Raw genomic sequence first — 27,525 nt, 5'->3', positions numbered from 1 at the left:
AGCGACAACTATATTTATTTGTTTTGTAAAGCTTTAAGGCCTTAAAGCTACATAATATTGTGACTATGCTCTATTTTTAGAGTCGATTCGCTTGGTGAAGATCAGAAAGACTTGATCCATTCCAAAAGAGATTATAAATGAAATTAAACGACAAATATACAAAATTGACACTCGTATCTGCCTCCTTTACGACATGTTACATATTTAGTCAGAAAAGCATAATACTCTCTGCGAGGGCATTAAGACATTGCAAATTGTGCCGATAGCAACGACTTAGCGTCGTTTCTTGTTGCCCATATTTGTAATTTTCTTCGACTTTGAATAGCAACAACAACTTTTTAACTATTTAAATGCATTTTTAAATGTTACTTTACGTTTAACTTATTAATAAGCTTCCACTGTTTACATACCCTGTTTTCTCTTTGTGTAGCGCCAACGATATGTGGCCCATTCAGATCTTCCTGGGATCTGGCGTTCATTTTGTGGGGAATGTGTGTCAAAATCCCTCAGGCGGAATCTTAAATTGTGCATATCATTTGCAATTAATTGCATTTATATGAAGTTGCAAATTTCACGGATAATTTTCTACAGGCTAATGCTATTGAACCGTAATGAAATGTTTGTGCTAATACCCTGTATTGGCTGAAAGGGTAAGTAAATCTACCAATTTTTCTATCGAGGCTAAATTGATTTTCTCTGGCCACGGCTTGATTTGTCTACTTCATATTTTCTTAATTTCTATATTTGTTCATTTAATAATAGCTCCAACAATTTTCCGACTGTCTTGTTGGCAAATTTGTATCTTTTGGTATGTTTTATTATTGGGTATCTCGCAGCTGCGCATACCCGCCCTGGCCATGTTTATTAAAATTTGCATTTAATTATTTTGTTGAAATTTATATTCAAAATTGCATTTGATTATTTGCACAATTTGTGGCTGCAACATTGATAATGCGAGTAATGCGGCACGTTGCATAGTTGCGTAAATGCGTTGCATGCAAATTGTGGCATCGCTTAAAAGCAATTGCATAATAATGTCAACAAAGGCGTGCCCATAACGATTATCAAAATCACAATCCCAATCACAATCCCAGTAACATAGCATTCATGCTCGATACTCGCAATTGCATTCACTGCACACTCGAAACACTCATTTCGCGTATTCGCAATTGTTCGTGCAACTCTTTGTGCATCATTTTTTTGTTGTTTGTTGCCAACTTTAGGCCGGAGAGTTAAATGTTTGTTGTTTTAATCATTGCCAGCATAAACCCAAAATAGACCCGACTCAGTTAGTTGGCTATAAATTAAGTTCTTGTAATACCCTGTAAAAACAATGGGATGTAAAGGGTATACTTAAGTCTTACCTGCCTTCTGTTTATATCTATGCTTCGATCTGTGTTCTGTGCTGTTTCTCTTATTAACACGGCTACAGGGTATATGCTTATCGTTCACTCTCGACTGTTCTGTGCTCAATTCAATTAACATTCTACACAGCTTAGTAACACATGATTTGAGTTATTAGCTTGTCGCTCGATTGATTATAGTACTTTAAACTGAACATCATTTGCACGTGGCATAAATACATATGTAATCGATTGCATGCCCATCCCCTGGGCATCTCCATGCGACACCATCGACGCAGAGGCTCGTCCGAGCCGCAAAGAGAGAGAGAGAGCTTCATGTTATTCCACTTTATAGACATGGAATGCATTAAAGGAGTATGGGCAGTACATTTGCCTATATCAGGCGTATCGGACAAGTTTGTCGAGTAGCTATCTATATAGCTGTATCTGTATCTATTGTTATAGGAACTAGGTTGTTTGTTTTTGGAACATCTTAATCAAATTTAACAATTAAGAGCTTGCTTCATCTTTTGCTTTCAAATTGCACTCATATGAGCTGTTGGTCGCAAATTGTGCGGATAAAATATCGGCTATTTGATATCTGGTTCTTAAATTTTGTTTGTAATATTAATTATAATAATAATTATAAATGCCACACTTTGTATGCAATGGAGAGTGCATGTAAATTAGTTTACATTACACTGAAATAACATAAACTTGTTTTGAGAGCGTACTCAGAGCTAATTAATAAACGTATACTTAATGGGATTTAAAAAATAGAAAAAATGCTGTATATAGTAAGGGAATATTCTATATTTATGGTAAATTTAGGCAACACGTTTTTATGCTAAGCATATTCATTACGCAATGTATCTTGGTCGTTGGAATATAAAACTATCTTTCTATTTGACATTTAACTTTTATGTTTGCTTAGCTCAACTATGAATTTTATTGCCAGGCATTAGTAGTTAGTAGTATATACAGTGGGCTCTTAACCCACTTCTTGTGCCTAGTCTTGAGTGCCCCGATAAGGCGACTGAAACTGATTCTGTGCGAAATTCGCATGATTTACGAGCGGGCTGCATTCTATGGCGATGGATGCTTATCTGAAGTGCCGTTTATTATCTTGACAACTTAAATGCCGCACTGCCATTTGGCGTATATCAAATGGAGCAGAGCATTATAAATATGTGCTCAGTAGCACTCGTTACATATGTATGTAATATTTATGGGCCGTATCACCCGGCATTGATTGCATTTTGTTTGCCATTATTTGACTTTTACGATTGTGTAAATATGTGCACGAAAATGTAAAATGTGAGAATTAAACGTTTGAAGCGAACCGCAAAATTGCTGTAAGTATCGGCAGCATTTGGCTATAACTGGTTTTAGTTAAAGCAATTAGCTGGCACATAAATAGTGTTTTGATTCCGAGATTAGAGCGTGTCATAAAAGGTTCTAATTTAAATTATCTGCAGTTGAATCTACGCATATTTCAGCGTATGTTCTAAATGGCAGTTGTTCAACACTAGGATAGTGTGTCCACGCTATAAACTCACCAAAAGGAGATCAGGAGGGGTTCGCGTCTCAAATGCAACCATTTCACCTACACTGCATGTCGCGTGTAACATATTCACCACAGGGCGTTTTTCGGGTTTGTGTCTGCGCTGTAGATACTCAAATCCAATTGGAGTCGTCAATTAGAATATTGAACTTTCAACAGACGCATTAATCAACTTGAAAACAATAACAAATACAACAACAACAGAAGCAACCCCGGTAGAAACAGTTGTTGTGCAAGTCAGGGCCATAACAAAAAAGGGGGCCAAAATACTTATGTATTTTGAATACATTCTGAAAAGTGGCTTTTGTTATTTTTTTGATGGTTGCCAGCTTAAAATAATCAACAGGTGCAAACTGGTAACTGGTTGCGCATGCGTTAAATAATCTGTTTAAAAACAAATATATATATAACTGGCACAGAGCGACACTCAGCGAACTTAGTCATGGGATTCACACGCAGCTCACATGATGTCTCGCCCACCGGGTTACAGTGAAGTCTGTTGAAAGTGATTCAAGCGCCGGCAAGTCTGGCTGAAAGACATGGTAGAGCACATAATGATACACAAATGACACAATTGTGACAAAATGCCGCCAGTCTGGGATGTAAATCTATCAGTTAACTATGCGCTGTGCTGTGTGTAATTTGCCTATCTCTGGAATTTCCACAAAATCAACGTGGATTATATTGTACTTTGTATTCGGCTGCGAGTCATGCTGATTAGCTCGGCTGTGTTATTAACCTTTTGGACAGTTCTTAAGTCAACGATTTTACAACGATTCATGCAGTTGAACACGCTTTAATACAACGTCATCGTTGTTTGCACTGTAGCCAAGCCGGTAAACACAGACACCGGGTAGAGTCTATATATAAAGGTATACGTAAAGGTCTATAACTTATTGGCTTGCTTGGAAACAGCCAGTTTTTATTTGGTCTCTACTGGTCTCTAGGCAGAATTTATTGACTGTGCAGAAAAGTTTGCAGAAATGTATTATATTCAAATTAATTTGATACCATATAAACTCTCTTATGATATAACTTGGGCAAGGGTATAACGTAGTCGCGCATAACACACCTTTGTTCTTACTTCCTTGGCGCATTTAATTATAGAACATGATTAAGTTCTTTGGACTTTTGTACACCTGTTTGGGTCTACGAACGAATAATCTCTGAAGGTCTAAAACTTGAGTAAGCGGAAACTTAGTATATAAACATATTTAATCAACAAGAATGTTTGTGTGATGAGCCATGAGAAGTATATAGATAATAAAGATCAAGCAAGTAGGGGTGCTCTAGTCGAGAGTTTTCAACTAGGGGATACCCTGAACCTTCAGTCACGAACACCAAAAGAAGTTCGGGCTCGTTAAGCTTAACATTAATAAAAAAATAATAATAAAAAAAAAATAGTTTCCTAAGCACACCGAACTACTTGCCTTATGCCGGTCAGAAATACCAAGAATTAAATTTTAACAATAAAAAAAAACCCAAATTAAATTAGCTGCACATATACACAGCACAGCATACAATCGAATCGCAATTGGAATTATATTTACAGAATTCAAGAAAGTCATGCATATGTTTATATGTGTTAATTTATGCAACAATTTTTGCGATTCTGTGTTTCTTAAACGAGCTTGATCAAATTTTCAGCAGGAGATCTAATTGTGCGATAGAATATTAGTTTATTCTCAAAAGAGACAATCGAATTAAAATAGTGGCTTAATTTTGTGGGTAGATCCACCTCATTTTATTTATAACTAAGGGGCTGAGGATACTTGATCTCTATACACTTGATATCTATATACTATTTTACAAGCCAGATGCCAACTTTGGCAATTCTCGCTCTTAAAACCCAAGGGTCTAGGCACTACAGGTGCTGAGATCGACGCCTTTGGACAGATGGACGGACAGACAGGCGGACATGGCTAGATCGATTCGACTATTAATTCTGATCAAGAATATATATACTTTATGGGGTTAGCGATGCTTTCTTCTGCCTGTTACATACATTTGTACAATGCCATTTTACCCCTTTTACCCATTTTCAGTAGGTTTAGTGTATCGAAATATAAAAATCAACATATTTTTTATAAGAAAGTTTCTTTTATTTTTGTATATTATTAACTTTGTCAATGTTTTTTACATTAATGCATTCAAAGGCTCCTCCGAATTCTTTCCTGAATTGAAACCCCCTCAGCTTTGTTGTTTTGAGCTCAAATCATAATAAGTAAAATATATGACTCGCTGTCTCGACTAATGACAGTAAGTAATACGATTTGTATGTTAAAATCCTGCGGCTCATTTAAGTTTATGCGATATTGAACGGAAATGATCAAACGCCTCATTACGCCTCAGTTCCAGTTCCAGTTTCAATTTGGTTTCCTTCTTTTCAATAAAAAAACAAATACAAAGTAGATTTCTGGACTCTACTGTGGACATTGTTGACAAACAGCTCGTAAATTACTCGCCCATTTTTTAGGCATTTAATGAGTGGAGGGAATGAGGAGGGTTTTTACCTTATGCGTCCGGACTCATTGGCCACGGTTCGACTCGGCTCGGTCTGGCCGGGTCAATTCATGTTTCGCCTGAATGCACCGCAACGGAAGTCGCTGGCGAGTTGAATATGAGGTCAAAGAATGGAAGGCAAAGTTGGTGACAATCTGCTCTATGGGATCGATAATTGAATAGCGTTTGCATAACTCGCATGAGCTATTGAAGTTGTCTGCCCTCTCTGGCCGGCCCCTTTTCAATTTCCTCTTCTCACTCTCACACAAACACAAACACAAAGTATAGCCAAAAGGCAAACAAATCAATATGAATAAGCCGGGCGAGAGATGAAAAAGAAGCGCCAAACGATTGCAGGCAATACGCACACAAATACGCATATACATATGTCAATGAATCCTCGCATACCTGTGCTCGGTCTGAGGTGCAAAAGCAGTTACCACAGATGGAAAATAAAGAATACAAGAGAGTCGCAAAGGATGCGCTTACCGAGCCGTGCACTGAGTGCCTTTTGCGAGGGGTGCCTAACCGTTTCCGTTTAGCAAAGAAAACAATAACAATGAGAGATTTTTCAGCTGATACCGAGGGGCCCCTCGCACCGCCGTGCACCATCGACATAGACCGGAAAAGCGCATTTAACGCGATTTGATGGTTAACAAATTGGCTTAAACAGCTATCTCCGGCAGCAGCAGCGGCAACAACTGACGGCATTTCGTTGTATCCTTTTCATTTTTTTTTTTTTTTGGTTAACATGTGTTGTTATAAAGGATATGCTGGAGATGCGGCGTGTTTGGCTTGATAAAGATTGTAGCAATAGGAAAAGGGCTTGGGCTTAAAGGAGTTGCGTGTCGAGTAAGACAAAGGCAAAAGCATTCAATGGACCTCGATTCGATAAACTATGCCAGCTGTTTGGGCTTATCAGTTCGGAAATCTGTTCACAGTTAACTAATAATTCAAATGAACTAGTTGCTAACCTAAAACTCTCAATGCATCTCTCTCTCTTTATATTATTTACATAATTTCGATGAGAAACAGTGTTGTTAAATAACATTAAAAGTTATCTTTTGAATTTCAATTCAAAGTGCAATTATGGGAATGGTATTCAACAATTAAATGCATTTCTCATTTTATCGAATTTACATAATTGCTATAAAAAATAGTGTACTTATGTATCGGTATAAGTTATATTTTCTTAGTTCAAGTGAAGTTAACTTAATGATATGATTTTTTTTTATAATTGAAAGGAACCAATTCCTTATTTAAATGTACTTTATGTTAGGCACGAAATTATGCATAATATCAACACCAAATGCATCTCTCTGTCTCTCTCTCTCTCTCTCTCTCTCTCTTTATCGTATTTGCTCAATTACTATAAATAACAGTGTTGTCAAACATCCTTTGAATTTAAAGTCATGTAAAAGTAGGCATTTTGACTCATTTTACCGAGTTAGCTTAATTATGGGAATTGTGTTCAATAATTCATAATGAACTAGTTCATAACAGAGAATACTAAATGAATTTGCATAATGACTATAAACAGCAGTGTTATTAAACATATTTTAAAGTTCATTTCAGAGTCAAAATAGCTATTTTAATTCATTTTACCCTATGAACTAATTTCGTACGTAAAAGTATTTTATTTTAGTCAGGAAATCATGCACAACTTCAAGACCAAATGCACTTCTCTCTCCCTATTGTATTTGCATAATTACTATCAAAAACAGTGTTGTTAAGTATCGGTATAAGTTATCTCTTGAAGTTTTCTTAGTTTACTTTCGGAACTAGCTTCTAAGCATTGGCCTGACGAGCTATGCAGACAATTTGAAGTTACGTGGCACAAGTTTTGCCGGCTATCTGGCAAGAACTGCGAGACACACCTTTCATGGCGGCAATCTTTCGCCAGTGTTGAACAATCAATCATAATTGTTTTTCAGTTTGTCAACAAACTTGCCGCGTGAAGCGCTTCACTTGTTGAAGTTGCCATACACAATTTTATCGCAATGCAGCCAGACGGTGGGGCCACGCCCACATCTACGCGCGGCAGGCGCCCTAAGTCCTAACAAAAGCCGTTGACTTTGCCACCGTTGCGCACTGCTCGTTTGCCGTTTGCCGTTGCATAAACTTGCTGCAAAAAGCCCGCGCCAAGGGAGCCGCCAACAACAAACGCGAAGCGACAACTGATAAGCGCTGAAACGGAAGTGGCCCCCTCCCCCTCACACACACATACACACACACAGACAGACAGACACACGCCTGTCTGTGTATTGACAATATGGCGCCGTCAAACGTGTGACAAATAAAAACGCAGCCAAGAGACAGTTGTGGATGTTGGTGAAATGGCGCGCGGGGCTGAATGGGATGAAGGGGCTGAAGGTAACGCAACAGTTTGTTAGGGCCACATTGATGGACGGAGCTGGGCCGAGCTGAGTCGCTATCAATGCCGCCGCTGGAATTCCCCAGGCGAGCTTCTCTGTGGCACTGAAAACCGATTACGTTAGCTGGCGACTAAAGGCTGATGATATGCAAGGACTTGCCATACACATGCACCCCTCTGAGTGTGTGTGTGCTTGTGTGTGTGTTTGTATTCGTGTATATCTGTGCAAACACAGAAGGCGCCCGGACGCGTTAACATATGATTGTCGTGTGTCTCGTTTGTGTGTGTGCGTATGTGTGAGCTGCACATAAAAAGGATAAAGGATAACGAAGCGCAAATTTCAAATAATCATGAATATTACATGAGCTGCAAAGTAGACAAACGTTACACACAGGACAACACACACACACAGGGACACAGGGACACAGGGACACAGTAACGACTCCTGGACGGGGATTTATATGAAAATCATTCACACAAACCAAATTATTTATTAATGTTCTATGCAAAATGTTCCGCTAAGCTGGATGCTCGTAGCTGGAAACCCTTAAGCAGTCGACACTTTGACAGCTTTTTTCCTACATTTTCCGAGTGGTTTGGGCTTTCGAATTGACTTTGCCAAGCTGAAAAGACCATTGAGAAATCGATTATAAATTTGTTTGCCTGACTGCTTTAAACGGCTTTTGGGAAAAGCTACTTTTAAAGGAATTACGAGAATTATTCACTGCTATTCTATTTAAAATAACAAAGAAAAAGTCCAAGCAAATTGAGACTCCCCAGTTATCTTATAGTTCTTATTAAAGTAAATTATGTACAGCTCTATGAATGATATGGCAAAGCAAGGCACAATATAGTACATAGGGCAAATGCATCAGAGACGCTCTGCCGTGACGTCACAAAGGAAAAGCCAAAGTCAACTTGACTGATAGCAATAGCAAAAAAAAAAGGAATCAAAAGAGAAGCCGGCAATGAGCTTGCAATAATGTGATAAGCGCAGCGGAAATGAAAACAAGCACAAGTGAGCGTTCACGATGGATGGACGGGCATGACAACAGGCAACAACTACAACAAGCAGGCAACAATAACAACAACAACAACAACAACAGCAGTCAGTAACAACAACAATTGGGGCAATAAGCAGCGCCCACAACAAAGAGGCAGCCACTTAAAAGGCGGCAGCAACGTCGAGCGGCAGGCAATAAAAGTAAAATTGCTATTGGAGTCTTATTGGAGCCTCATTGGAGTCGAACTACCACCGCGACGCTGCCGCATGCCCCGCTGGCGTCTACGAACTGCTAGCTCATGTGCCGCGCATTTTGCTTCAATTATTTTTATTGGCACGGCGCAAAAATTTATGTTGCATACTTTGCAGCGCAGCAGACGGGGCGTTAATTTCGTTATGGCAAAATGCAGCGACTTGACGTGTGTGTCTGTGTATGTGTGTGTGTGTGTGTGTGTGTGTGCATGTCAAAAGGGATGCCTGTAAGGGGTGTGGGGAAGGGGGAGGGCGCGTGTGTGGGTAAAGAAAATGGGCGCCAATGCGGCGCCATTGCATACAGTGGCGTTGAATATTGAAAAGTTTCGAGTATCTTAATTAAAGGTTAAGTGTGCGCCTTTTGAAAGCGCGAATTATGGTAATTTACGTTGAAAGGCTGCCAAGTGAGCGTCGCAGAGGGAGAGAGGGATTTGCAAAGGTGGGCGTGGCGTTCGAGAGGTGGCTGGGGGGGGCATTTAAATAAGTGAGTAGTGCGAGTGAAATCACTTTAGGGTATAAAATATGCTCAGACGATAGTCGTACACAACCTATGAAACAGGCTTCATAGCTGGCACAGAGTTAAGATACGGAATATGTATACATTAAAGATATTAAATGCAACTATAGTGCGTGCATGGCTTGATATAAAAAGAAAATATGGAGCTATTGGCACAGAGAAGAATACTTAATAAAAAGCCAGAGCACTTTTATGACATATGCTCATTCATAGTCTTATATAGTCTATGAAATAAAGGTGGCTCTTCGAAAGGCTTTATAGGAGCGCACTATATCTCGAAATGGTATGGCATAAAAGTCTTATGTGAATGTTAAATATATATGCATTGCCTGTTTATAAGCTGACACACTTCTTCTAAGCAATTAATACTCTTGTTTTACTATTGCTTTTCTTTTAATTTCTTTTCAATTATAATTTTGGTAATTATTCATTTAACATATAGCTTTAAAAAGCTGAGCTGCAAGGCCAAAGAAAACTTGGCTCGAATCAATCGCCTGTTGTTGGTTTCGGCTCGTGAAACCATTCTCTTCTTTTAATCTTGATTTTTCAATTATTTTAAAAATATTTATTTGACAATTGCCCGTTGTACTGAAAATATTGTTAGCCGTAAATATTCGCACATTCAAAATGCGGGCTAAATTTGATCTTTACCCAAAATTGGCATCTCCCAAAAATGGTTAGATTGATTCAATGATTGGGTTTCAAAGTTATTTGTACTTTGGTTTTTAAGCCCTTGAGAGGGCATTATAATTTTGTCATAATGCATAGTATATATATTCTAGATCAGCATAAACAGCCGGGTTGATATAGCTATGTCCGACTGCCTGTTTCTAGTTGTATAGCTGTTTCTGTCTCTCACTTTAAAAACTTTGCCTAGATCCGCCTTTCTGTTGCAGGCAGCACATATGTTGGAGCCGGCCAGATCGGAACACATCATATAGTTGCCATAGAGACGATCGGTCGAAAAGTAGGTTATTGTATGCAAAACTTATTTATCAAGATATCTTGATATGCTCCTCATATATATGCGAAATGATATCAATATCGGACCACTATATCATATAGCTGCCGGTCGAAATGTAGGTTCTTGTATTGGAAAATATTCAGTTTTCAAAGACATTTTCATCAAGCTCAGCATTTACAAGCCTCACTATTTACATATTTGCAAAAGTCAAATGTTTACAAGCGTATTAAATCTGCGGCGCCCGGAAGATACCCTTACTTTCAGGCTTTTTTTTATATTTGAAATCAAATTTTTTTTTCGCTCTAGCTATTTTTTATAAATGGTTTGATTTGGTTGCCAGTACAATTTTCAAACCTATTGCAGCCTTGCCGTAATGTGTTTTAAAAGACAAAAATGTCAAATAAATGTTTCTATCAAAGAAACATTAGATATTTTTGTATAAATTAGTTTTATATTTAGCTCTTATAAACAAATTTAGAGAGTTAAAATATTAAATTGCCAATTTATAGCTGTCCTATGACAAATTGGGTGTGCTTATAACAAAGCCGCAGCGCTAATTAGGGCGTGCAACTGAAATTGTTGCAGGCAATTCCAATTCGATATTGGGTGAAAAATGTATTCATTGTTCATTTGAAATGACAAATTTCATTCAAACAGCCAGAGAACCGTCAATACGCACATTTAACATTATTAATTAATATAAATGACACTACAAAACCAAAGCAATTTGCATTTATTTATAATTGTACAACAAAAGCAATTAAATGCAACTTAATCAAATTGCATAATGTCAACTCCAAATGCAGCTGCCCAACTGCCCCAATGACTAGTAGCTGGTCAGCTTTTAACCATTTGCAGCCACACAAATCCAATTGACCTCAATACCAATATATATATATATATATATATATATTTGTATGTTACTACGGATAACAACATATAGCTCTGCGTGTATCTGCCATGTTCGTAGATGCGAACAATCAATAAAAATTACCCACAATCAGCGGGCGAACGTGTGAATTGTCAGGGAACTGGGCGGCTTTTGTTAGTGGCTCTTCTTCGGAGTGGCCGGCGCTAATAAAAGATGTAAATTTTATGCACATTTTGAAGAAAAAAATTGTTGCACAATAAATACAAATTAGATGAAATGTCAAAGCACAAGCACACCAAGAGATGTCGCATGCGTGGATTAGAGTGAACCAAAAATGACAACAAGGAAAATATATCGAATCGGAAAATTACAAAAATAAATGAAAATGCAAATAAAGGTAGATTGAGAAGAAGAAAGTATTGGCAGAATTTGAATATGCTTTAAAAATGCATTTTCTTTTGGGTTCTGAAAAAGTGGGTTAAAGAAAGCATGAAATGGAACAATCGAAGGCAAAGGAAATAGATTGAAATTATAAAGAAATATATATTAGGAAGTGGGAAGTAATCCGATGGTAAAAAGAATAAATATAATATATATTTATAGAGTATTTATGAAGAAGGGAACTTTTATCGATAAATATAGGCTATGTTCTAACTTGCTTTCTTCAATATCTCTGCCCACATTCGCATCCAACTTGGTTCATCCAAAAAAGGAGAATAAGCAGGCTTCCAGTATATATTGCCTAGCTAAACCAGCCGGCAAATCCAATATTATGCGAGTTGAGACTCTCTGCCCGGCGAGACCGCCCGGGCCCGGGACAAGTTGCAAACTCACGTACAGCTGCTGTCTGATAGCTGTGAGCGATATTTTCAATGCGCTGTCGGTAAAAATTACGCACATTTAGTTAGTGCCTGGTCCGATGATGTTTTCAGCGAGTTTCTTGGCCAACGATGCCAGCGGCAGGACATGAATATTTTAAAAATTCGCAGCGCTCTCAACGCCGTGCTGTACGTGGGCAGCAGCAGCACCAGCAGCAGCAGCAGCAGCAGCAGAAGATTGAAGATGCTGCAGGCGACGCGAATGGGGCAGGACGGGGCACGCACAATGAATAATTTAAGGCAGGCGGAGGCAGAAGCGTAGGCAGCGGCAGCGGCGGGTCTTGGCTGTCCTGGCGTCATCAAATAAATGCCAAATGAGCAATCAAAGTGCCATGAAGGACTAACTAAGCACCAGCTCCAATCCAAACCTCCTAACCTTCCGCTGATGAGGGGCTGTAAAAAATGATGTACACGCATAAACAGTGGATGGAGGGGCAAACACCAATGGAGCGCGTAAACAGCAAATAAAACGCGGACAATTTTTGCCCAGCATTAATAAAAAGAAAACCAAATTTTAAAGTCTCGACGAATCGAAAAGGAAAACTGAATTATATATTAAATAGATTGAAGGAAAGGAGCTGAACTGCATGGAACTTGGCAAGCGATGCTCAATTCTCTATGTGCGAATTGTTCGTATTCTGTGCCAGAGACAAAAACTTATTATAAGCCAAAGCGGCATCAGCTGTGCCAAGGGAGGGCGGGTAGCTGGCTATTGCTAGGCGTAGTCTAGGGAGGGAGGGGTATGCTCTCAGTTATTGTCTCAGGCACAGCGTCGATATGTAAGTAATTGGTATGTACAACTGCGCCTGCTGCTCGGCTTGCCAGAAGCTGAGAGAAATGCGGTTATGAATTTCTGAACAGAAAAGCGGAGTACGAGTAGCTGACACCCGAGGGTAGGTAGTGGTATATATATAGATATAGTGGTATCGGTTGGGGGGGGTTATTGCAATAGCTGCACACAGAACTTTTATTAAAAACTTGTGCAGTTGCCGAGTTGTGTCGAGTCGATGCACAGGGTGCTGATATAATATAAAAGGCTAAATAAAATGAGAAACTTTCATAAAACATTTGTGACTTTCGCAATTTTTTATGGCTGCAACTTAAAGTTATCTCTCTGGCTCCTTCTCCCGTCACCCGTCACCCGTTGCCCGTTCTCGTTCTCATTGTACGTATTAACTTGGTCCACGCTGATGGGGATTCGGGGTTCGGTAAGTGCAAGAATTTATCGCATGACACACTAAGGCGAGTCCTGTGCAGTTATCGAAATGGGCCAATGTGCTCAAGTGCATATATTGAATGGAGGCCATCAAATCGATTACTTACGAGCTTCTGCACGACGTTTCGCTTCTTGCAGCTTAGTACTTACGGTTTACGGTTCATATCGCTAACGAAATGGGTGCATCAAAAGACGTTTCATTGGGAAAACAATGTTTCCTGATTTGAAAGCAGTGCTGCCATTGCTGTTTATCTGTTATCGATAATATCGAGAATATTTGCTATCGTTAAGTTTATATTTGGTTGTATTTCGAAAAATTCTTTTCAATACTCGTCTTCAAGCTTGTATAAAGTCCTGTTTATACCGTGGTTAGTACTTTTGGGTGGATTTTCATTTAAATTATTCTGTTATCGATAAAGGTGTCATTGATTACTGTGATCGATTAAGTGTATATTTGATTATACTCCATGTAGAGTAAAATACTTATCGATTAGTGTATATTCATCGACTTCAAGCTTGTATAATGTCCCTCGTGATGAGATCTTGATTCTATTTTATTTCATATTTTTCATCGATTATTGTTATTGCTAAGTGTATATTTGGTTGCACTGAATTTAAAAGAAAATGCTTTTCGATAAATGTATATTTTTCGAATTCAAGCTTGCATAAAGTCCCTTTAATACCGTGATTAGTTATTTTGGCTCCATTTTATTTCATATTTTACCCAACCTTAAACTAATGAAAATACACTTCAATTGAAATTGTGAAGGAATTTCTTGAATCTGTTCACATTTTATTTACTTCTATCGGACTTATAAACACTTAAGTCGCCTAAGCTTTTGTTTGAATAACTTGTTAGAAATTTACATTCTAATGAAAACTTATCGATTAGTTCAAACAAAAGACAAACTTGCAATTTGCAACATTGCACCAAGGAATGCAGCAACTGAAAGGCACTTAAAGCCACAATCCAGAGATCCCAGCAGCCAATACTCATACTATTTGTGGGCCAAATAAATTTGCAAACAAATTTTGTGTTATCGATGCGAACATCTAATGACCCACTGACTGCTGATGCTGGCCAGTCCGGCCTACTGCATATACGAATATTGGCTTAATGAAACCCAATATCTTTGAGAATTTAGGAGGCATTGCACAATGCACAAGTTGCAACCGATAACTGCACGGCAGGGTGCTTTGATGTTATGGCGTTTATGTGGGGGACTAGGCAGAGGCAGAGGCTCATAAACTCAAAATGATGCCAGAAATATGGGCAATTTGTGTCTGTAGTTGTACGTGTGTATCTCCCGCTCGTTTACTTGGCCAAAAGCCAATTTTAGCCAAAACGCATGCCAAATTTGCCAATAACAAAACGAAACGAGATACGAAAAATAGCTAAATATTTTATGAAATCGATGAGGCAGGCGCCTACTGCCTACCCCACAGAAAAAAAAAACTGCATGCACTGCACAATTCTCAGAACTCAAAACGCAAAATACATTTTTGCATGGGTAACACTGGCGCTTCAGGAACTCGTTGTTGCCTCTGCTGTTTCAAAAGTAGTTCAGCAGTGGCAGTTGAGCGCATTGACAGCCCATACAAATGCGTTGCCATACCCTAACCCCCAGAGAAATTCACTTTGTTTAGCACTCGGATATGCGCAAGCGTTTCCCAATGGGCCATAAAGTTTCGACTCGTTCAATGCAAACTGATGACTCCTAAGCAAAAACTTTCTACCAAATATCCTCTGCTAATAACAAAAAGCGTAGGTTTTCTAGATACAAAGGCAGCTACTTTGAGTTGGATACTCCTTGAATCATATTTAAATTATATCTAAAAGTTGCCTTTAGCTCGAAAATGCATTATAATAGGTTTATTTGTGGGACATTATTATTCGCTCTTAAATATAATCATTTTCACAAATGGGAAATATTCTCTCAATTCTCTATGAAATTTAACAAATTGAACATATTTTATATATCTATATATTTATTAATTTAACTGTTTAATTAACAGCTGCTATGCTCTAGCCAGAGTTGAATTAGTTAAAATACAAAATATCCCTTTTAAGCGCTTTAGCGAGGGTATTTCTAATTCCTTGTGGCTCTGTTGCGCTTGCATTTCGTTTATTGTTGCCATTTTGCATTTTCAAACTATGCTGCAGAGCGGGTGGGCGGTGTGCGCTGCTTTGGCCAACGCGAAACAAATAAGGTAAAGTTTCATTCAGGTAGTTGTTGCTGTTGCTTTTGCTGTCATTGTCGCAGCGCCATTTCTCAGCTGCGCCAAAAAGTATGCCGCTTCTTTGGGGTTTTCCCCTCTAAAGCTCGTAAGCTCGTAAGAAACTCACCTGCATGGAGGTCGCCCAACTCGTTGCCAGTGGTGCTGGCAGCGCCGCTCTCAGCGCCACTCAACGTGATGCTGGCCCGCTTCTTGCCTCGCCAGACGCTGACGCCAAAGCACTCGGCACAACAGCAAAAGACAAAGCCCAATATCAGCAGTATCCAGGCGGCGACCATTAGCACAATGGTCGATGTGGAACGGTAACTGTAATTCTCCTCCTCGTAGAGCACCAAAATGTTGTCGCTACTGTGATTGCTGTTGTTGTTATTGTTGTTGCCAATGCTCTCACTGATATTGTTGTTGTAGTTGCTATTGTGAATGCTTTGCAAGTCTGGTGAATAGATATCGTCGGCATTCGCCAGCGCCGCGTAGCTGCTGCCCACCATATGGAGAAGCGGTTGCAATTTGGTCAGACGCAAATATGTGATATTTGACATTTTGGCAGCATTGGCAACGGCTGCACTCACTCGTTCACACACTCGAATCACTTAATCAATCAGTCGGTCGATCAATATTGCAATTTTTAATAAATTCGCTGCAGGAGCAATAATGAAATGCGGCTGGCTTTTGTGTTGCTCACGCGACACTCACGACAACTGTCAACTAGGCGACTGCGACTGGACGTGCAACTGGCTTATTATCTAGAGCGTTGGCTACGCCGAAACGCTGGCTCCTACGTTGTTTGGTTTGCTTGTGTGCGTGAAAAATTAACAACAACAACAACAAGAGCAGCAAGTAACTGATGACAGCGACTAACGCCGCACAAAAATTTTGTTTTCGGCCGCAATCTTTATTATCACCATGTGTATTTTAGCAGATAGATCGACAGACAAACAGACAGACGGATAGACAGAGAGACAGGCATTTTGTACGTGTGCCCGGCGTCTGGTCTCTTCTCTGCATTGCCCCGAGTTTTGTTTACATGCGAGAGTGCTGAGCCCATTATTTGCTCTGCGATATACAGAGCGCGACATCAGCCGAGCCATGGTGAAAATACATTCAAAATCCATATGTAAGTTGAGCTGCGCGCATATGTTGAGCAGAATAAATTCGACCGTTGGAGAGGAGAGCCTTCTAGAGAGGCACTTGTGAGAGAGCGTATGCAAAGAGTGGTGGGTTTCTTGAGCGAGCTTAACAGATCTTTGTGGCGAGGCACTTGACTGATAAGCATCAGTGTTGGATATTGTGTGCGAATTGGTGGGTTATAGATACGCGGGAAAATTCCACAATTTGATTATAATAACTTGAGTCAACAAAGTGGGAACTCTACTCGTGAGCATCTAAAAATAAAAGTACTAATGCCAGCTATTGATAAGTGGATGAATTAAGGCTCAAACCTGTTTATCACTTAAGACTTTTACGATTTAGTTAGGCCCACAAGATTTAGCTTGTATTGATTTATTGTATCATTTGGTATGCGTCAAATTTCATATTTTGATATCAAAGCAGGCAATACATCAATTTTCGATCCCAGCTCTGTGCTACTTGTCTCATTGCGTTTGGTAATTCATCCCCGGAGTGCATTGACCACATTAGCGCAGCTCAGAAGATCGCATTTGACCAAAGTTACTGAAAATAATTGATTTAAAGAAGTTTTTATTTAATAAGTGTTAGCTTCTCATTAATTGTTTGGACTTACATTGACAGGCGGCACGCTCCAGCTGGCAGCGTGTAATATTTTTCCAATTGCGATTTTGTCTGCGGCAGCGGACATTAAACAAGTTTGTCACATCATCCTCGGGTCCTGTCAAACGCTGAGCTCTCACACAGATTTTAGACACCTCGTCACATGTCTTCCGCTGCGCCTGAACTTGCAGCAAGCACATGCAGCAGATAGCTATAAAAGAAAAAGCACTTTCGGCATTATCCTTGAGCCTTGCGACTGAATTGTGGCTATCTTACCCAACAACAGCACAAATTTCGACATGTTTGCAGTGTAACTCGAGTTGTATTCTAGCTAATTTGTGCTAAAGTACTAGGTATTTATAGTGAAAGCCCAACTTAAGGAAGTAATTTTTGGGCTTTGTTCGCGGCCCAGCTGTGAGCCAGATGCTTTGTTGTTAAACTATGAGACATCGGGCATTATTTTGGGCGCATAATACAGTTATTTGATTAATTAATTGAACTGAAAAACTTTGGGGAAACAGATATATATATGGCATTGTGCAACATTACTATGTGGTCTAAAGAACAGGTGTTTCTGATTGATCCGCTTCTATAGTATTTTCTGCCTATATAAGCCAGCTTTAAAACCCAATTGAGTATCAGTAATCGACTATAGATCGCAAAATGCATATCCAAAGCGCACTCGTCCTATTCTTGGTAATCTGCTGCGTGGGCCTCGGTAGTGCCCAGAGGCTCGATTGTAGAAGGATCTATAGAAGCTGTGCGGCCTGTCCAAGAAGTCGTAACAGCATAATGGTTATAGATTCTCTGTGTCGCTCGAAGACCAAAGATCGCTGGATCTGGAGAAATCAAACACAGTGCGATATTCAGCGCATTTCTTGCGAAAGTAAGTCCACGTGGAAAATGGTTTGTTTCAGAGATAGATTCTGATTTATTATATTCCCAACTAGATCCTGACCAGAAACTCAACTGTGACAACATTGCCAGGTTAGCTAAAATGACGCCCAGACGCGCTTAATTCTGCTTCGGTTTTCATTACTTAAAGACAACATCTTAAATAAAATGAAGATTACGTAACAGGCACAACATACCATTTGCTGTTGAATTAATCAAAATAAACAATGCAATACATTTCAATATGCTTTTAATACATTTATGTGAGTCCTCACTCTGAAGTGCTTTTTAAATACTTGTAACGGTTTAAGCTTTTATAACACAGACACCCAACAGGCCAACAGTCCAGCCCAAACTCAAACTCAAACTCAAGCCCAAGCCCAAGCCCGAGTCCACTTCAGCTCACGTCATGAACATGATTATGTACTTTATGAATGTGCAGCAAGACAAGTGGAAGAGCGAGAGAGCGAGAGAGAGAGTGCGGGAGGGAGGGAGGTAGGGAGAGAGAAAGAATCAATGATATATCCAAATTTTTGATGCCCTGTGTTTCATTTAAGATTGCAAAAATTATAATCACAGCTCTTCAGAGAATTCATTTAATAAAGTTGTCTTATATATAGAGGGGAGAATATTTTCTATGAGATATCCAAGTTTTTGATGCCCTGTTTTTCACTTAAGATTGAAGAGATTAAAATTACAGCTCTTTAGAGAATTTATTTAACAAAATTATGATATGTCTATATATATTAATTAAAATATTTTTTAAAATATTATTCAAAAACATATTTTTCAAAGTCGACAGAGAAGTTGTCTTATATATAGGGAGAAATATATATATAGATATAAAATATATATATTTTTTTGAAATTATTATTCAAAAATATATTTTTCGAAATCTTGTAATGCAGGAAGACACTTGGAAGGGAGGGAGACAGAGAATTATATGTTATGAGATACCCCAAATTTTTTATGCCCTGTTTTTCACTTTAAGAATTAAGAATTTAAATAACGATTTTGTTGTATTTTATATATATATTTATATATCTCAAATTCATATTTCTCAAATTGCTTAAATATCTCAAAGTCTAACCGCACTTAAGCTTACTTTAAGGGCATTCTATATCTTTCCCTGCAAAATCACATTTATTATTGGAGTAATGCCAACTAGATGACATAGCTATTGTGCCCATTATGTAGAGTATAATGAAATGGTTTAAAGTCGTTGCGGGAAGGTGTGGAAATGGTTTTCACAGGCTGCGACTGCCGGCCAACTGCTTATATAATACATACTCGTATTTGAAATTGAAAATCTTTTGGCGCTGCACTTGAAAACTGCTTAGGACCAGGCCATGGATGATGAACTTTATAAAACTCTTGACCACACTTGCCGCAGCGTCTCCCCCCGCGCGCCCTTCCTCGGGCCACACTCTGGCCATGTCTGACCAGCTGACGGCAGCTGCTTTATGTGGTCAGACGGGGTGAAGGGGTGGAAGAAGGGGGAAGCATTGCACTTGACTTTAGCGCCACTTGTAAGTGTAAATTTTATTTGAGCCAACCAAGTGTTATAGTTGTAGATACATACTTACAGCTACACACACACACACACACACACACACAGACGGCCATGCCCTTTGTGATGTGTTCAAGTGGCATCGCTGGTTATTGGCATTGGACTCGGACTCGGACTCGGACTCTGAGAAGTTCGCCCAGCTGGGTTCTCTTGTAGTTGGCGTCGTGTCGTTGACAGCTAAGTGGTGATAATCGCTTTTGAATTGAATTTGGAGCAAGTAAATTTTATGCGCAGCAGACAAAGTTGAAAATTCAAAAGTGCAACACACTCCACTGTGCCCTAGTCCCAGACCCAGTCCCAGACCCAGTCCCAGGAGGCTCCAGTTGGACACTAGACAAAAGGCTTTAGAAGCTCTCCCACAGCTCAGCCCCATGCCTGTCATTTAAGGGCGTTATTTTTTTGTTCGGGGTGTGGCTTTGTGGCTTGGCAGAGGCGAAAACTGATTTTCAAGCCAATGTTGTTGTTGTTGCTGTTGTTGTTGATGTAGCTGCGGTTTGTATTGTTGTTGTTGTTGGCTTTGTGGTTTCTAATTTGTAAACTAGATTTGGGGCTTGGTTTAGCACCCAGTCTGGTCTGTAAGTCATTTAATCAAATCGTCTTGAATTCGTGCACAGCAGCTTTTTCATTGCAAGATTTATAAAGTAATATTCCTTATTTCGAGAACTAAATCTTTAGTTGCAGCCACATATTTGTTACTCTATATTAAGTGGATCTTTCCGCATAATATAAACTAATAAAATATATGTCAAATTGGCATAAGTCTCGCTGCAGCAAAGCTCACTTAGCAACTGGTAGAGAAAAGTATCTTTAACAACGTAATTTATATGATGGCCATAAGCTTGTAGTAAATTTTATATTCGACTTTATTCGGATGCATTGCTCTGGAGGGAGATCCATTTGGTGGCTTGGCAAATGGAAGTATAAGAGCGCATTGTGCCGGGCAGTAAACAAGTGTCTTCGACTTATTTCGATAAATCTTGTCTGGCGCACAAATTTGCCCCCCCCCCCCCCTGCTGCTGCTGCTGCTGGCAGCTATTCTAGGAATGAGCAGCCAAGTTTGGTGCATCTTTCACGTACTTGGCATTACCATAAAGCCCAGACGCGGACCCAAACCCAGACACAGCTTCGTCATCTTCCAGCCAGCACGGACAGCATCAGCATCCTCATCAGCATAGCCACATTATCGTCATGCTGGTCGTCCACTTGATGCAGCCTCCTCCATCTGAGAAGTTCTTCAAAATTTTTGACATGCGCCAGTCCCACGTTTTACACTGCATGTGTGTGTGTGTGTGTGTGCGGTTGCTTTGATACATTTTTCAAAAACATAATTTTTCACATGAAATTGTTTTGATTTTTCTTGATGCCATAAAAAATTGAAATTTATCACTTTGAGGCGAAGCTGAAGGAAACACAAAAAGGACTTAGTCTCAGACAAAGTTTTAAGAAGTTTAAACTGTATTAAAGTCTTTTCATTTGCTGCAAGACAAATTCTTATGTTTTCCTGGCATTAGGTTTAAAAGCAGCTGCAACTTTCAATAAATATTCGTTGCTTTTTTGTCAAGCTCCAGCTAAAACAAATACGCCTTGGGTCCTTGTCAAGAGTCTAACGACGGCAGGAAATGTTTATGAGCTAATCATTTTTAATTATTTCACAACTCGCTGTTCAAAAATAATTACATACAAGCCGCGGGGGGGGCTGAGTTGAATAACAACATAACTAAAATCTAAATCAATTTCATGCCATTTCCTCCCGGTACCCCACCCCCCACCCCCCCCACAACCTGCACGTAGCAACTGCCGCATGCCACGTGCCAAAGAACAACAACAATAACAATCCTGGAGTTGGCCCTGCATACATTTATAGCACTCGAAGCCAAAAAATTTCATTACACTGCTGCAGGGCATGATTGGGGCGGGGAATGGGGCGCGGAAACGGGGCGGAGCGGTGTCGATGTAGAGGTCTGCCCCTTGGCGTTGAGTCAATTACAGAAAGGAAGCTGTTTTGGCGCTCCCGAAACAAACAGGCGATGACGTCGTTCGTTCGATGGAGACAAACCAAATGAATGAGTGGGAGTAAGGGGCATGGGGAAGTTGTTATATAGTTGCTTAATGTTTATCTAGCGACGGTAATCAGCAAACGCAGCGCTGACATGTGTCGTGGATCTTGATAAGGAGGCAACCCCAAAGCCGAGAACCAAATCTGAATCCAAGTCCGGCCCAGTTTGGATGAGTTTTTAATAAACTGTCAGTTAATAAAATGTTCAGTAAATTAGATTATGCCCGACAAAAGGGTAGCTGCTGCTGGAGCTGGGCTCGGGGGTTAGTTCGATTGCAGTTCAAGAATTCTCCATATTGCTGACACATTTCAAGCGCAACGCGCTGAAAGTTTTAGTTAGGTGCTCGGCCATTGAATTTTCCCGCAGCAGAGCTGAGTGTGAAATTTGGCAGCTTGTTATGGGCAGACAGCGCCTAGTTGGCGAGGGCGAGAGGCGAGAGGGGAGCGGGAGGGTGAGAAGACGGAGGAACTATGTCCGGACGAGACCCCAATCATGTAGCAGCTTGTAAAATTGCAAGCGTGAAAAGCAAATTGAAAAGTTGCTCGTGGCTGAGTTTGGAAAGGCTGTTGATTTGGAGAATTCTCAAAAAGTTGCACCAACTTGTTAAGAAAAAGGTTTGGGCCAGCCACACTTTGGGCCAGGATTCACGCGGTAAATTGTGAGCGAAAGGGTGTTAGATTATTAGAGATATGAAAGGATATGGGCAAAAACAAAATAGTTTAATAATTGAGCCAAAAGTTGTAGAGTTCAACGAATTGAATACAAATATAAAGAAGAAAAGTGGGTTTAATTAAGATATGGACGAAAAAGGCTCAAGCTAAGGTTGGAATAAAACATTAATAATAATATCCGATTGTGAGTAACTAAAAAGTTAAGTTTAAATTTCACAGAAAGTACACATTAATCTTTTCTTTGGATTTTTTCATTTGTTTTGTTTTTGATAGTCTTTTAGAGCTCTTATTAAATGTGCTCAAATTTAGTTGATTTGGTTAGTTTCTATACAAGAAATTTAAGATTAAATTTCACACCAAGTACGCATTGTTCTTTTCCTTAAATTTAGAGTTTATTAGAGCTCTTCTTTTATGCTCGAATATATCTCTATGAAATTAATTGCATCTTTAAGTTGATTCTTAAATAGATTATTGATAATGATCGATTAAAAGCAATTAGAAAATTAAGATTAAATTTTACACCAAGTACACAATCATTTTTATACCCTGAACCCATTAAAAATGGGTAAAAAGGGTATAATGAATTTGTGCAAATGTATGTAACAGGCAGAAGGAAGCATCTCCGACCCCATAAAGTATATACATTGTTGATCAGCATCAACAGCCGAGTCGATTTAGCCATGTCCGACTGTCTGTCCGTCCGTCCGTCTGTCCGTCCGTCCGTCCGTCTGTCCGTATGTATGAACGCAAGGATCTCTGCTCCTATAATAGCTAGAGACTTGAAATTTTACTTGTAGGTCCTCCTAGTCCCCGCGCAGAACGAGTTTGTTACCGATATTCGATAACTTGCCCCGTTTCCAAGTAATCGAAATCCTGATTTTTGAGCAATTTCGGCAAATAATATGAGCTAGAGTCACCAAACTGGACATGCAGCTTCTAGAATAGTAAATACATATATATCAAGTATCTTTCATATTATACCTATCGCCTGTTGGAAGAAGAGGGTTCAGGTTATCCCCTAGTCGGGAGCTCCCGACTAGAACCTCTTACTTGTTTATGTTTATTTAGTATGACCTTCTAAATTTCGCATAAACTGCAGTTATATCTTTTTCTTAAAGTTTATTTGAGTATTTATTTATAGTTATTGCTTAGAGGTTTCTATCATGGCCTTATATTTAGTTGAGTTTGTCCTTTTTTTATATTTTTTCTTATATGTAGGTAATGTTTTCTTCTTAGAGATATTGCTTCTTCCCTCGTGCTCTATTTATCTCTTTAGTTAATTTCGTAACCCTTCAATGAGCTATCAGCTTTTAGTTGCGACACAATGAAACACCTCCCATTGTCTGGACTCAAACCCACCCATTAGCTCGTCCAACCGCCCGCATGCAAGCCACCCCCTTTGTGCGCCACCCACATGCTCCCACCCACCACCAACTCCAAGGCCCCAGCTCCTGGCATAACGATGGCACGTTTTTGTTGCAATCCCAATGAGGAAATGCTAATCCGCATGTAATATTCGAAAATGATATGAAAATGCCAAACCAAACAACCACCCAACGAAAGTTGTGCCCAAAATCCGAACCCGGGCCTCGGCGTATGGGCCCAATGCCAATATTACTCAATGTCAACATCAAAATTGCTTTGGAATTCATGCATTCATTCGTTCGCTCGCCCATTCCCTCATTCCCTCATTCCGTCATTCATTTGCCGCTAAAAAACTAACGAAGTATAGAAATTTTCATTTTGTATTTCAGTGAATTTTAATGCCGCTGCAGAAAGCGCCGAAGTGCCAGGGGAAGTGCCAGGGGAATCTGGCGGGTTGGTCCTGCTCTGGTCCCTTAAATAGCTGCGCAGGGCGCTGATTAAAAGTGGCAACGCCTGTGCCATGGGGTTGAGTTGGTTTTCCATTCTTTCCTTTTTTGTTTTGTTGTTGGCTGGTTTCGTGTTGCAACCTTTCCATTTGGCTCTGCGGTCCACATGGGGGTTGTCATCTGCCGGCTGCTGCACTTGTTCTTTGCCACGACCCCAACGACCGAACACGCCGGCAAATTTCGTCACAGACGTTGGCGTGAAATTTCGAAACGAATTCTCTAAACAACAAAACACACGAAACTCGTGGCGAATGTGTCTCATTGTAATTTTTGTAATGTTTCAGAATTCGCTGCATGGGCGCAAGTTTGTTTTCGTTTAAAAATTATTAGAATTCAGTTGGTTGTTTCCTGGGGTGTGGGCTGTGGGCTAGCTGGGATGTCGGGTGTGGGGTGTGGGTGGTGCTTGGGCGGTGGTTGCACAACAGCTGGTGCCCCGAATGTGACCGGCATTTGGCCGCAATGTGGTCGATGTTAAAGGACTTGTCTACGGCGCGCTTTCTCAAAAGTCGGGTGAGGTGAGGGTGTGTGCTGAATCATGTGCTTGGGGTTTTAATATTTTGTCAGAGGGCCGCAAAGTGCAAATGCTAAGCGATTTGTTCGTGAAATCAAATACACGGAGGGGTGAGTGTTATTTCCCGATTTATTAAACTATTTTTGAGAGCCAAAAAGTTGTGGACAATGTTTTGAGTACTACAACTTGACTTTTGGACAGAAAATTTAAAAGATCTTGACACTAAAAAGTGGTGCTGCTTTTGGGTTTGTATTTCAGGCTGGTTATAGAATTATAATTAATTAACTTTGATATTTATTCTCATAGAATTTAAACTGAATTTCGATTTAGTTAACATGTTCTTTGTCATATGTAAGAGCTCTTATGAGCCGTGCAATTGCCTTAAAATCGTGCTCATGATTTATTTTCCTCGAATGTAATGTTTAAAATAATAAAACACTTTGATTCCATATATGTGTTCAAATCATAGGGCAGCCTCTGGCACTCAAGTTTTTCATTACAAGGACTTAAAACACAGTTCAAACAAAACATTTGTCCGCCTGCAAAAGCAAGCAGAAGTTGAGCTTTTCGGATACTTAAACAATTCAATGGACTGCAGTTGCCTGGCAGGTTACCCCCCGCCGTACCCGCCCGCCCAAAAACCAGCAAGCATTTGTTGTCCATAAGCTGCAAAAGCAAGCTAAAATATTTATAATGCTGTCCAACACTTGGCTGACCACATAAAACGACAACAACAACAACGAGGACAACAAAAGAGGACAGAACATTGACCGCAGCACAAAAACAATAAATTGATTTTGTATCTTTGAGAACAAGTGCAGGATATAGGAGCACATAAGGATACAAAAGGAGGGGCAGTGGCAGTGGAGGGAACGTGTGCTGGAAGCAGACTGAAATTGTATGCAGAATGTTGCAATACACGCCCCGATAATTATGAAATTCGAAGCGCAAAGTGAACGAAAAACCCAATAAACGAACCCCACGAATTCCAAAGAAAGCAAAACAATTTATGGTGCAACACGCCCCGAAAACTTTAGAAACGCGACTCTTGGCAGCGAAACGTCCAGTAAAACGAAAGAAATGAAATAGTACAAAACAAAAACAAAAGATGAGGGCGTGGCAGTTGGGCGGGCCAGCAGACGTTTGAGAACCAAGGACACAAAAGGACAACAACATATGCGAAAGGGATAATAATTCACAACAAACAATGCAACTGGCCATATAATAATAAATTTAGGCGCGCCAGATGAACCAAAGCTGACCGCATTATGGTCGTAGTTTTTGTCCAGGCATTAGTCCCTCTCTCTCTCTCTCTCTCTCTCTCACACACACAGCGGACCGCATGCACTTGTCCGGCACAAAGGATTCAGGACTCTGGACGCTGGTTCGCTAACGATGCGACACGCGCGCAGCAGGAGAACGTTTGATGTGAGGCGACGCGACTCGACAATGTCCTGTGCGAGCCAAAAATTGACATTTAATGAGCCCGAGAATGCGACCCAGCTCCACACACACACACACACATTCACACACACACACGCACACTCAGCTCGTTTATGTCTCGTATCTGGTTTATGTAATCGCATAAATCCTGTTGCCAGCAGGAGCTGCATGCCGTCAGCCCTTCAGGTTTGTGCAACACCTTTTGTTATCATTCAAAGCACTTGTTTTCCCTCTGGCCAGGTAGGGCCAGCAGCATCTCTGCTCATCTCTCGCTCCCTCTCCCTCTCCATGGCCCCCCTCCTTTTGTTTGTTGCTGTTCAGCCATTTGGCAAATATTACAGGTTTACCTGCATTGTATGCATGTGTGTGTGTGTGTGTGTGTGTGTTGACTGTGTATGTGTGTGTGTGTCCGGATTTTCGATTAGCTCACATATCAAAATGGTACGTTAACTGTTTTCAAGTTCGTGGCATGTCAACAGCACACGTAGCCGATGCAACGATTTTCGAGTCAATTTATCTGTCTAGCCTGCGATTTAATGAGTTTGTTTAAGATACATTCCCGATAGAGGCAGATAGAAACAGAGCAAACCCATTTCTGTGTGCCTTATCGATTGAACGTCCATGCTGAGCTACTTTGGAAATATACTTGAGATGAAACACACAGAAAACTATTTCATAAACATATACATAGATGTAGACAGATTCTATAGATACTATATCTGGGTCTATTCTCGTTTTATTTATTTTAGTTATTTAAATTGAACTATTCAAAAATATATATATGCTAAGTCAATTGACACTTAGACCAAATACATACTAAATTATTAATATTACATATTAGAAAATCAATAAATATTGATTTTAAGGCGTTTTTTTTTGGGTAATTTACTAATTCGAGTGTCTTTGTATTTCTAGCAGCTGAGTGGATGCTAACGCATTACGAACCCCAAGTGGATCCACAATGTTTCTTACGTTCTATGTCTGGAGAGCAGGAGGGCAGATATCTTTGACGTAGACTTAAATAGAACGAAATCAGGCTGCTTGCTGTGATGCAAGGT

The 27,525-nt window shown here is 39.9% G+C and overlaps 2 protein-coding genes and 1 long non-coding RNA gene across 5 annotated transcripts in view; 1 reads left to right on the top strand and 2 right to left on the bottom strand.

Annotated features, from left to right (window-relative positions):
* The window catches only part of comm3, a 38,411-nt gene extending 21,989 nt beyond the window's left edge, over positions 1-16,422 (bottom strand). The window contains exon 1 of the mRNA XM_064689225.1: positions 15,832-16,422. Within this exon, the coding sequence (XP_064545295.1) occupies positions 15,832-16,261 (430 nt within the window). The 5' untranslated portion in view covers positions 16,262-16,422. The remainder of the gene's footprint in view (positions 1-15,831) is intronic.
* The window catches only part of LOC135433233 (uncharacterized), a 51,252-nt gene extending 23,728 nt beyond the window's left edge, over positions 1-27,524 (top strand). Inside the window, exons 4-5 of one of the 3 annotated variants that reach the window (XR_010437041.1) lie at positions 431-650; positions 27,386-27,524. This is a non-coding gene — a long non-coding RNA (uncharacterized LOC135433233). Of the gene's footprint in view, positions 1-430; positions 651-27,382 lie in introns of all 3 variants that reach the window. The other 2 variants (XR_010437042.1, XR_010437040.1) reach the window with 2 other exon arrangements.
* Positions 17,188-17,797, bottom strand: LOC135433135 (uncharacterized). The gene is made up of 3 exons (XM_064689100.1): positions 17,727-17,797; positions 17,464-17,661; positions 17,188-17,393 (listed from the first exon to the last, which is right to left on the bottom strand). Exons 1-3 carry the CDS (start codon positions 17,749-17,751, stop codon positions 17,332-17,334), a joined length of 285 nt encoding a protein of 94 aa, XP_064545170.1. The 5' UTR covers positions 17,752-17,797; the 3' UTR covers positions 17,188-17,331.
* Position 27,525: the final 1 nt, after the last annotated feature.

This window comes from Drosophila montana, unplaced genomic scaffold, assembly GCF_035044405.1.
Source record: "Drosophila montana isolate Dmon_TW-CO22-7 unplaced genomic scaffold, ASM3504440v1 contig_3217_1, whole genome shotgun sequence".
NCBI lineage: Eukaryota > Metazoa > Arthropoda > Insecta > Diptera > Drosophilidae > Drosophila > Drosophila montana.
The sequence above is the reverse complement of the archived record's forward strand: the minus strand, read 5'-3'. Positions and strand labels throughout refer to the sequence as shown.

Bases quoted from the DNA above. Each gene is read 5' to 3' on its own strand.
- LOC135433135 (XM_064689100.1), bottom strand. From the start codon at position 17,751: ATGTCGAAATTTGTGCTGTTGTTGG. The intron at 17,662-17,726 runs GTAAGATAGCCA...TTTCTTTTATAG, and splicing joins GAAATTTGTGCTGTTGTTGG to CTATCTGCTGCATGTGCTTG. The intron at 17,394-17,463 runs GTAAGTCCAAAC...AATTATTTTCAG, and splicing joins GGAGCGTGCCGCCTGTCAAT to TAACTTTGGTCAAATGCGAT.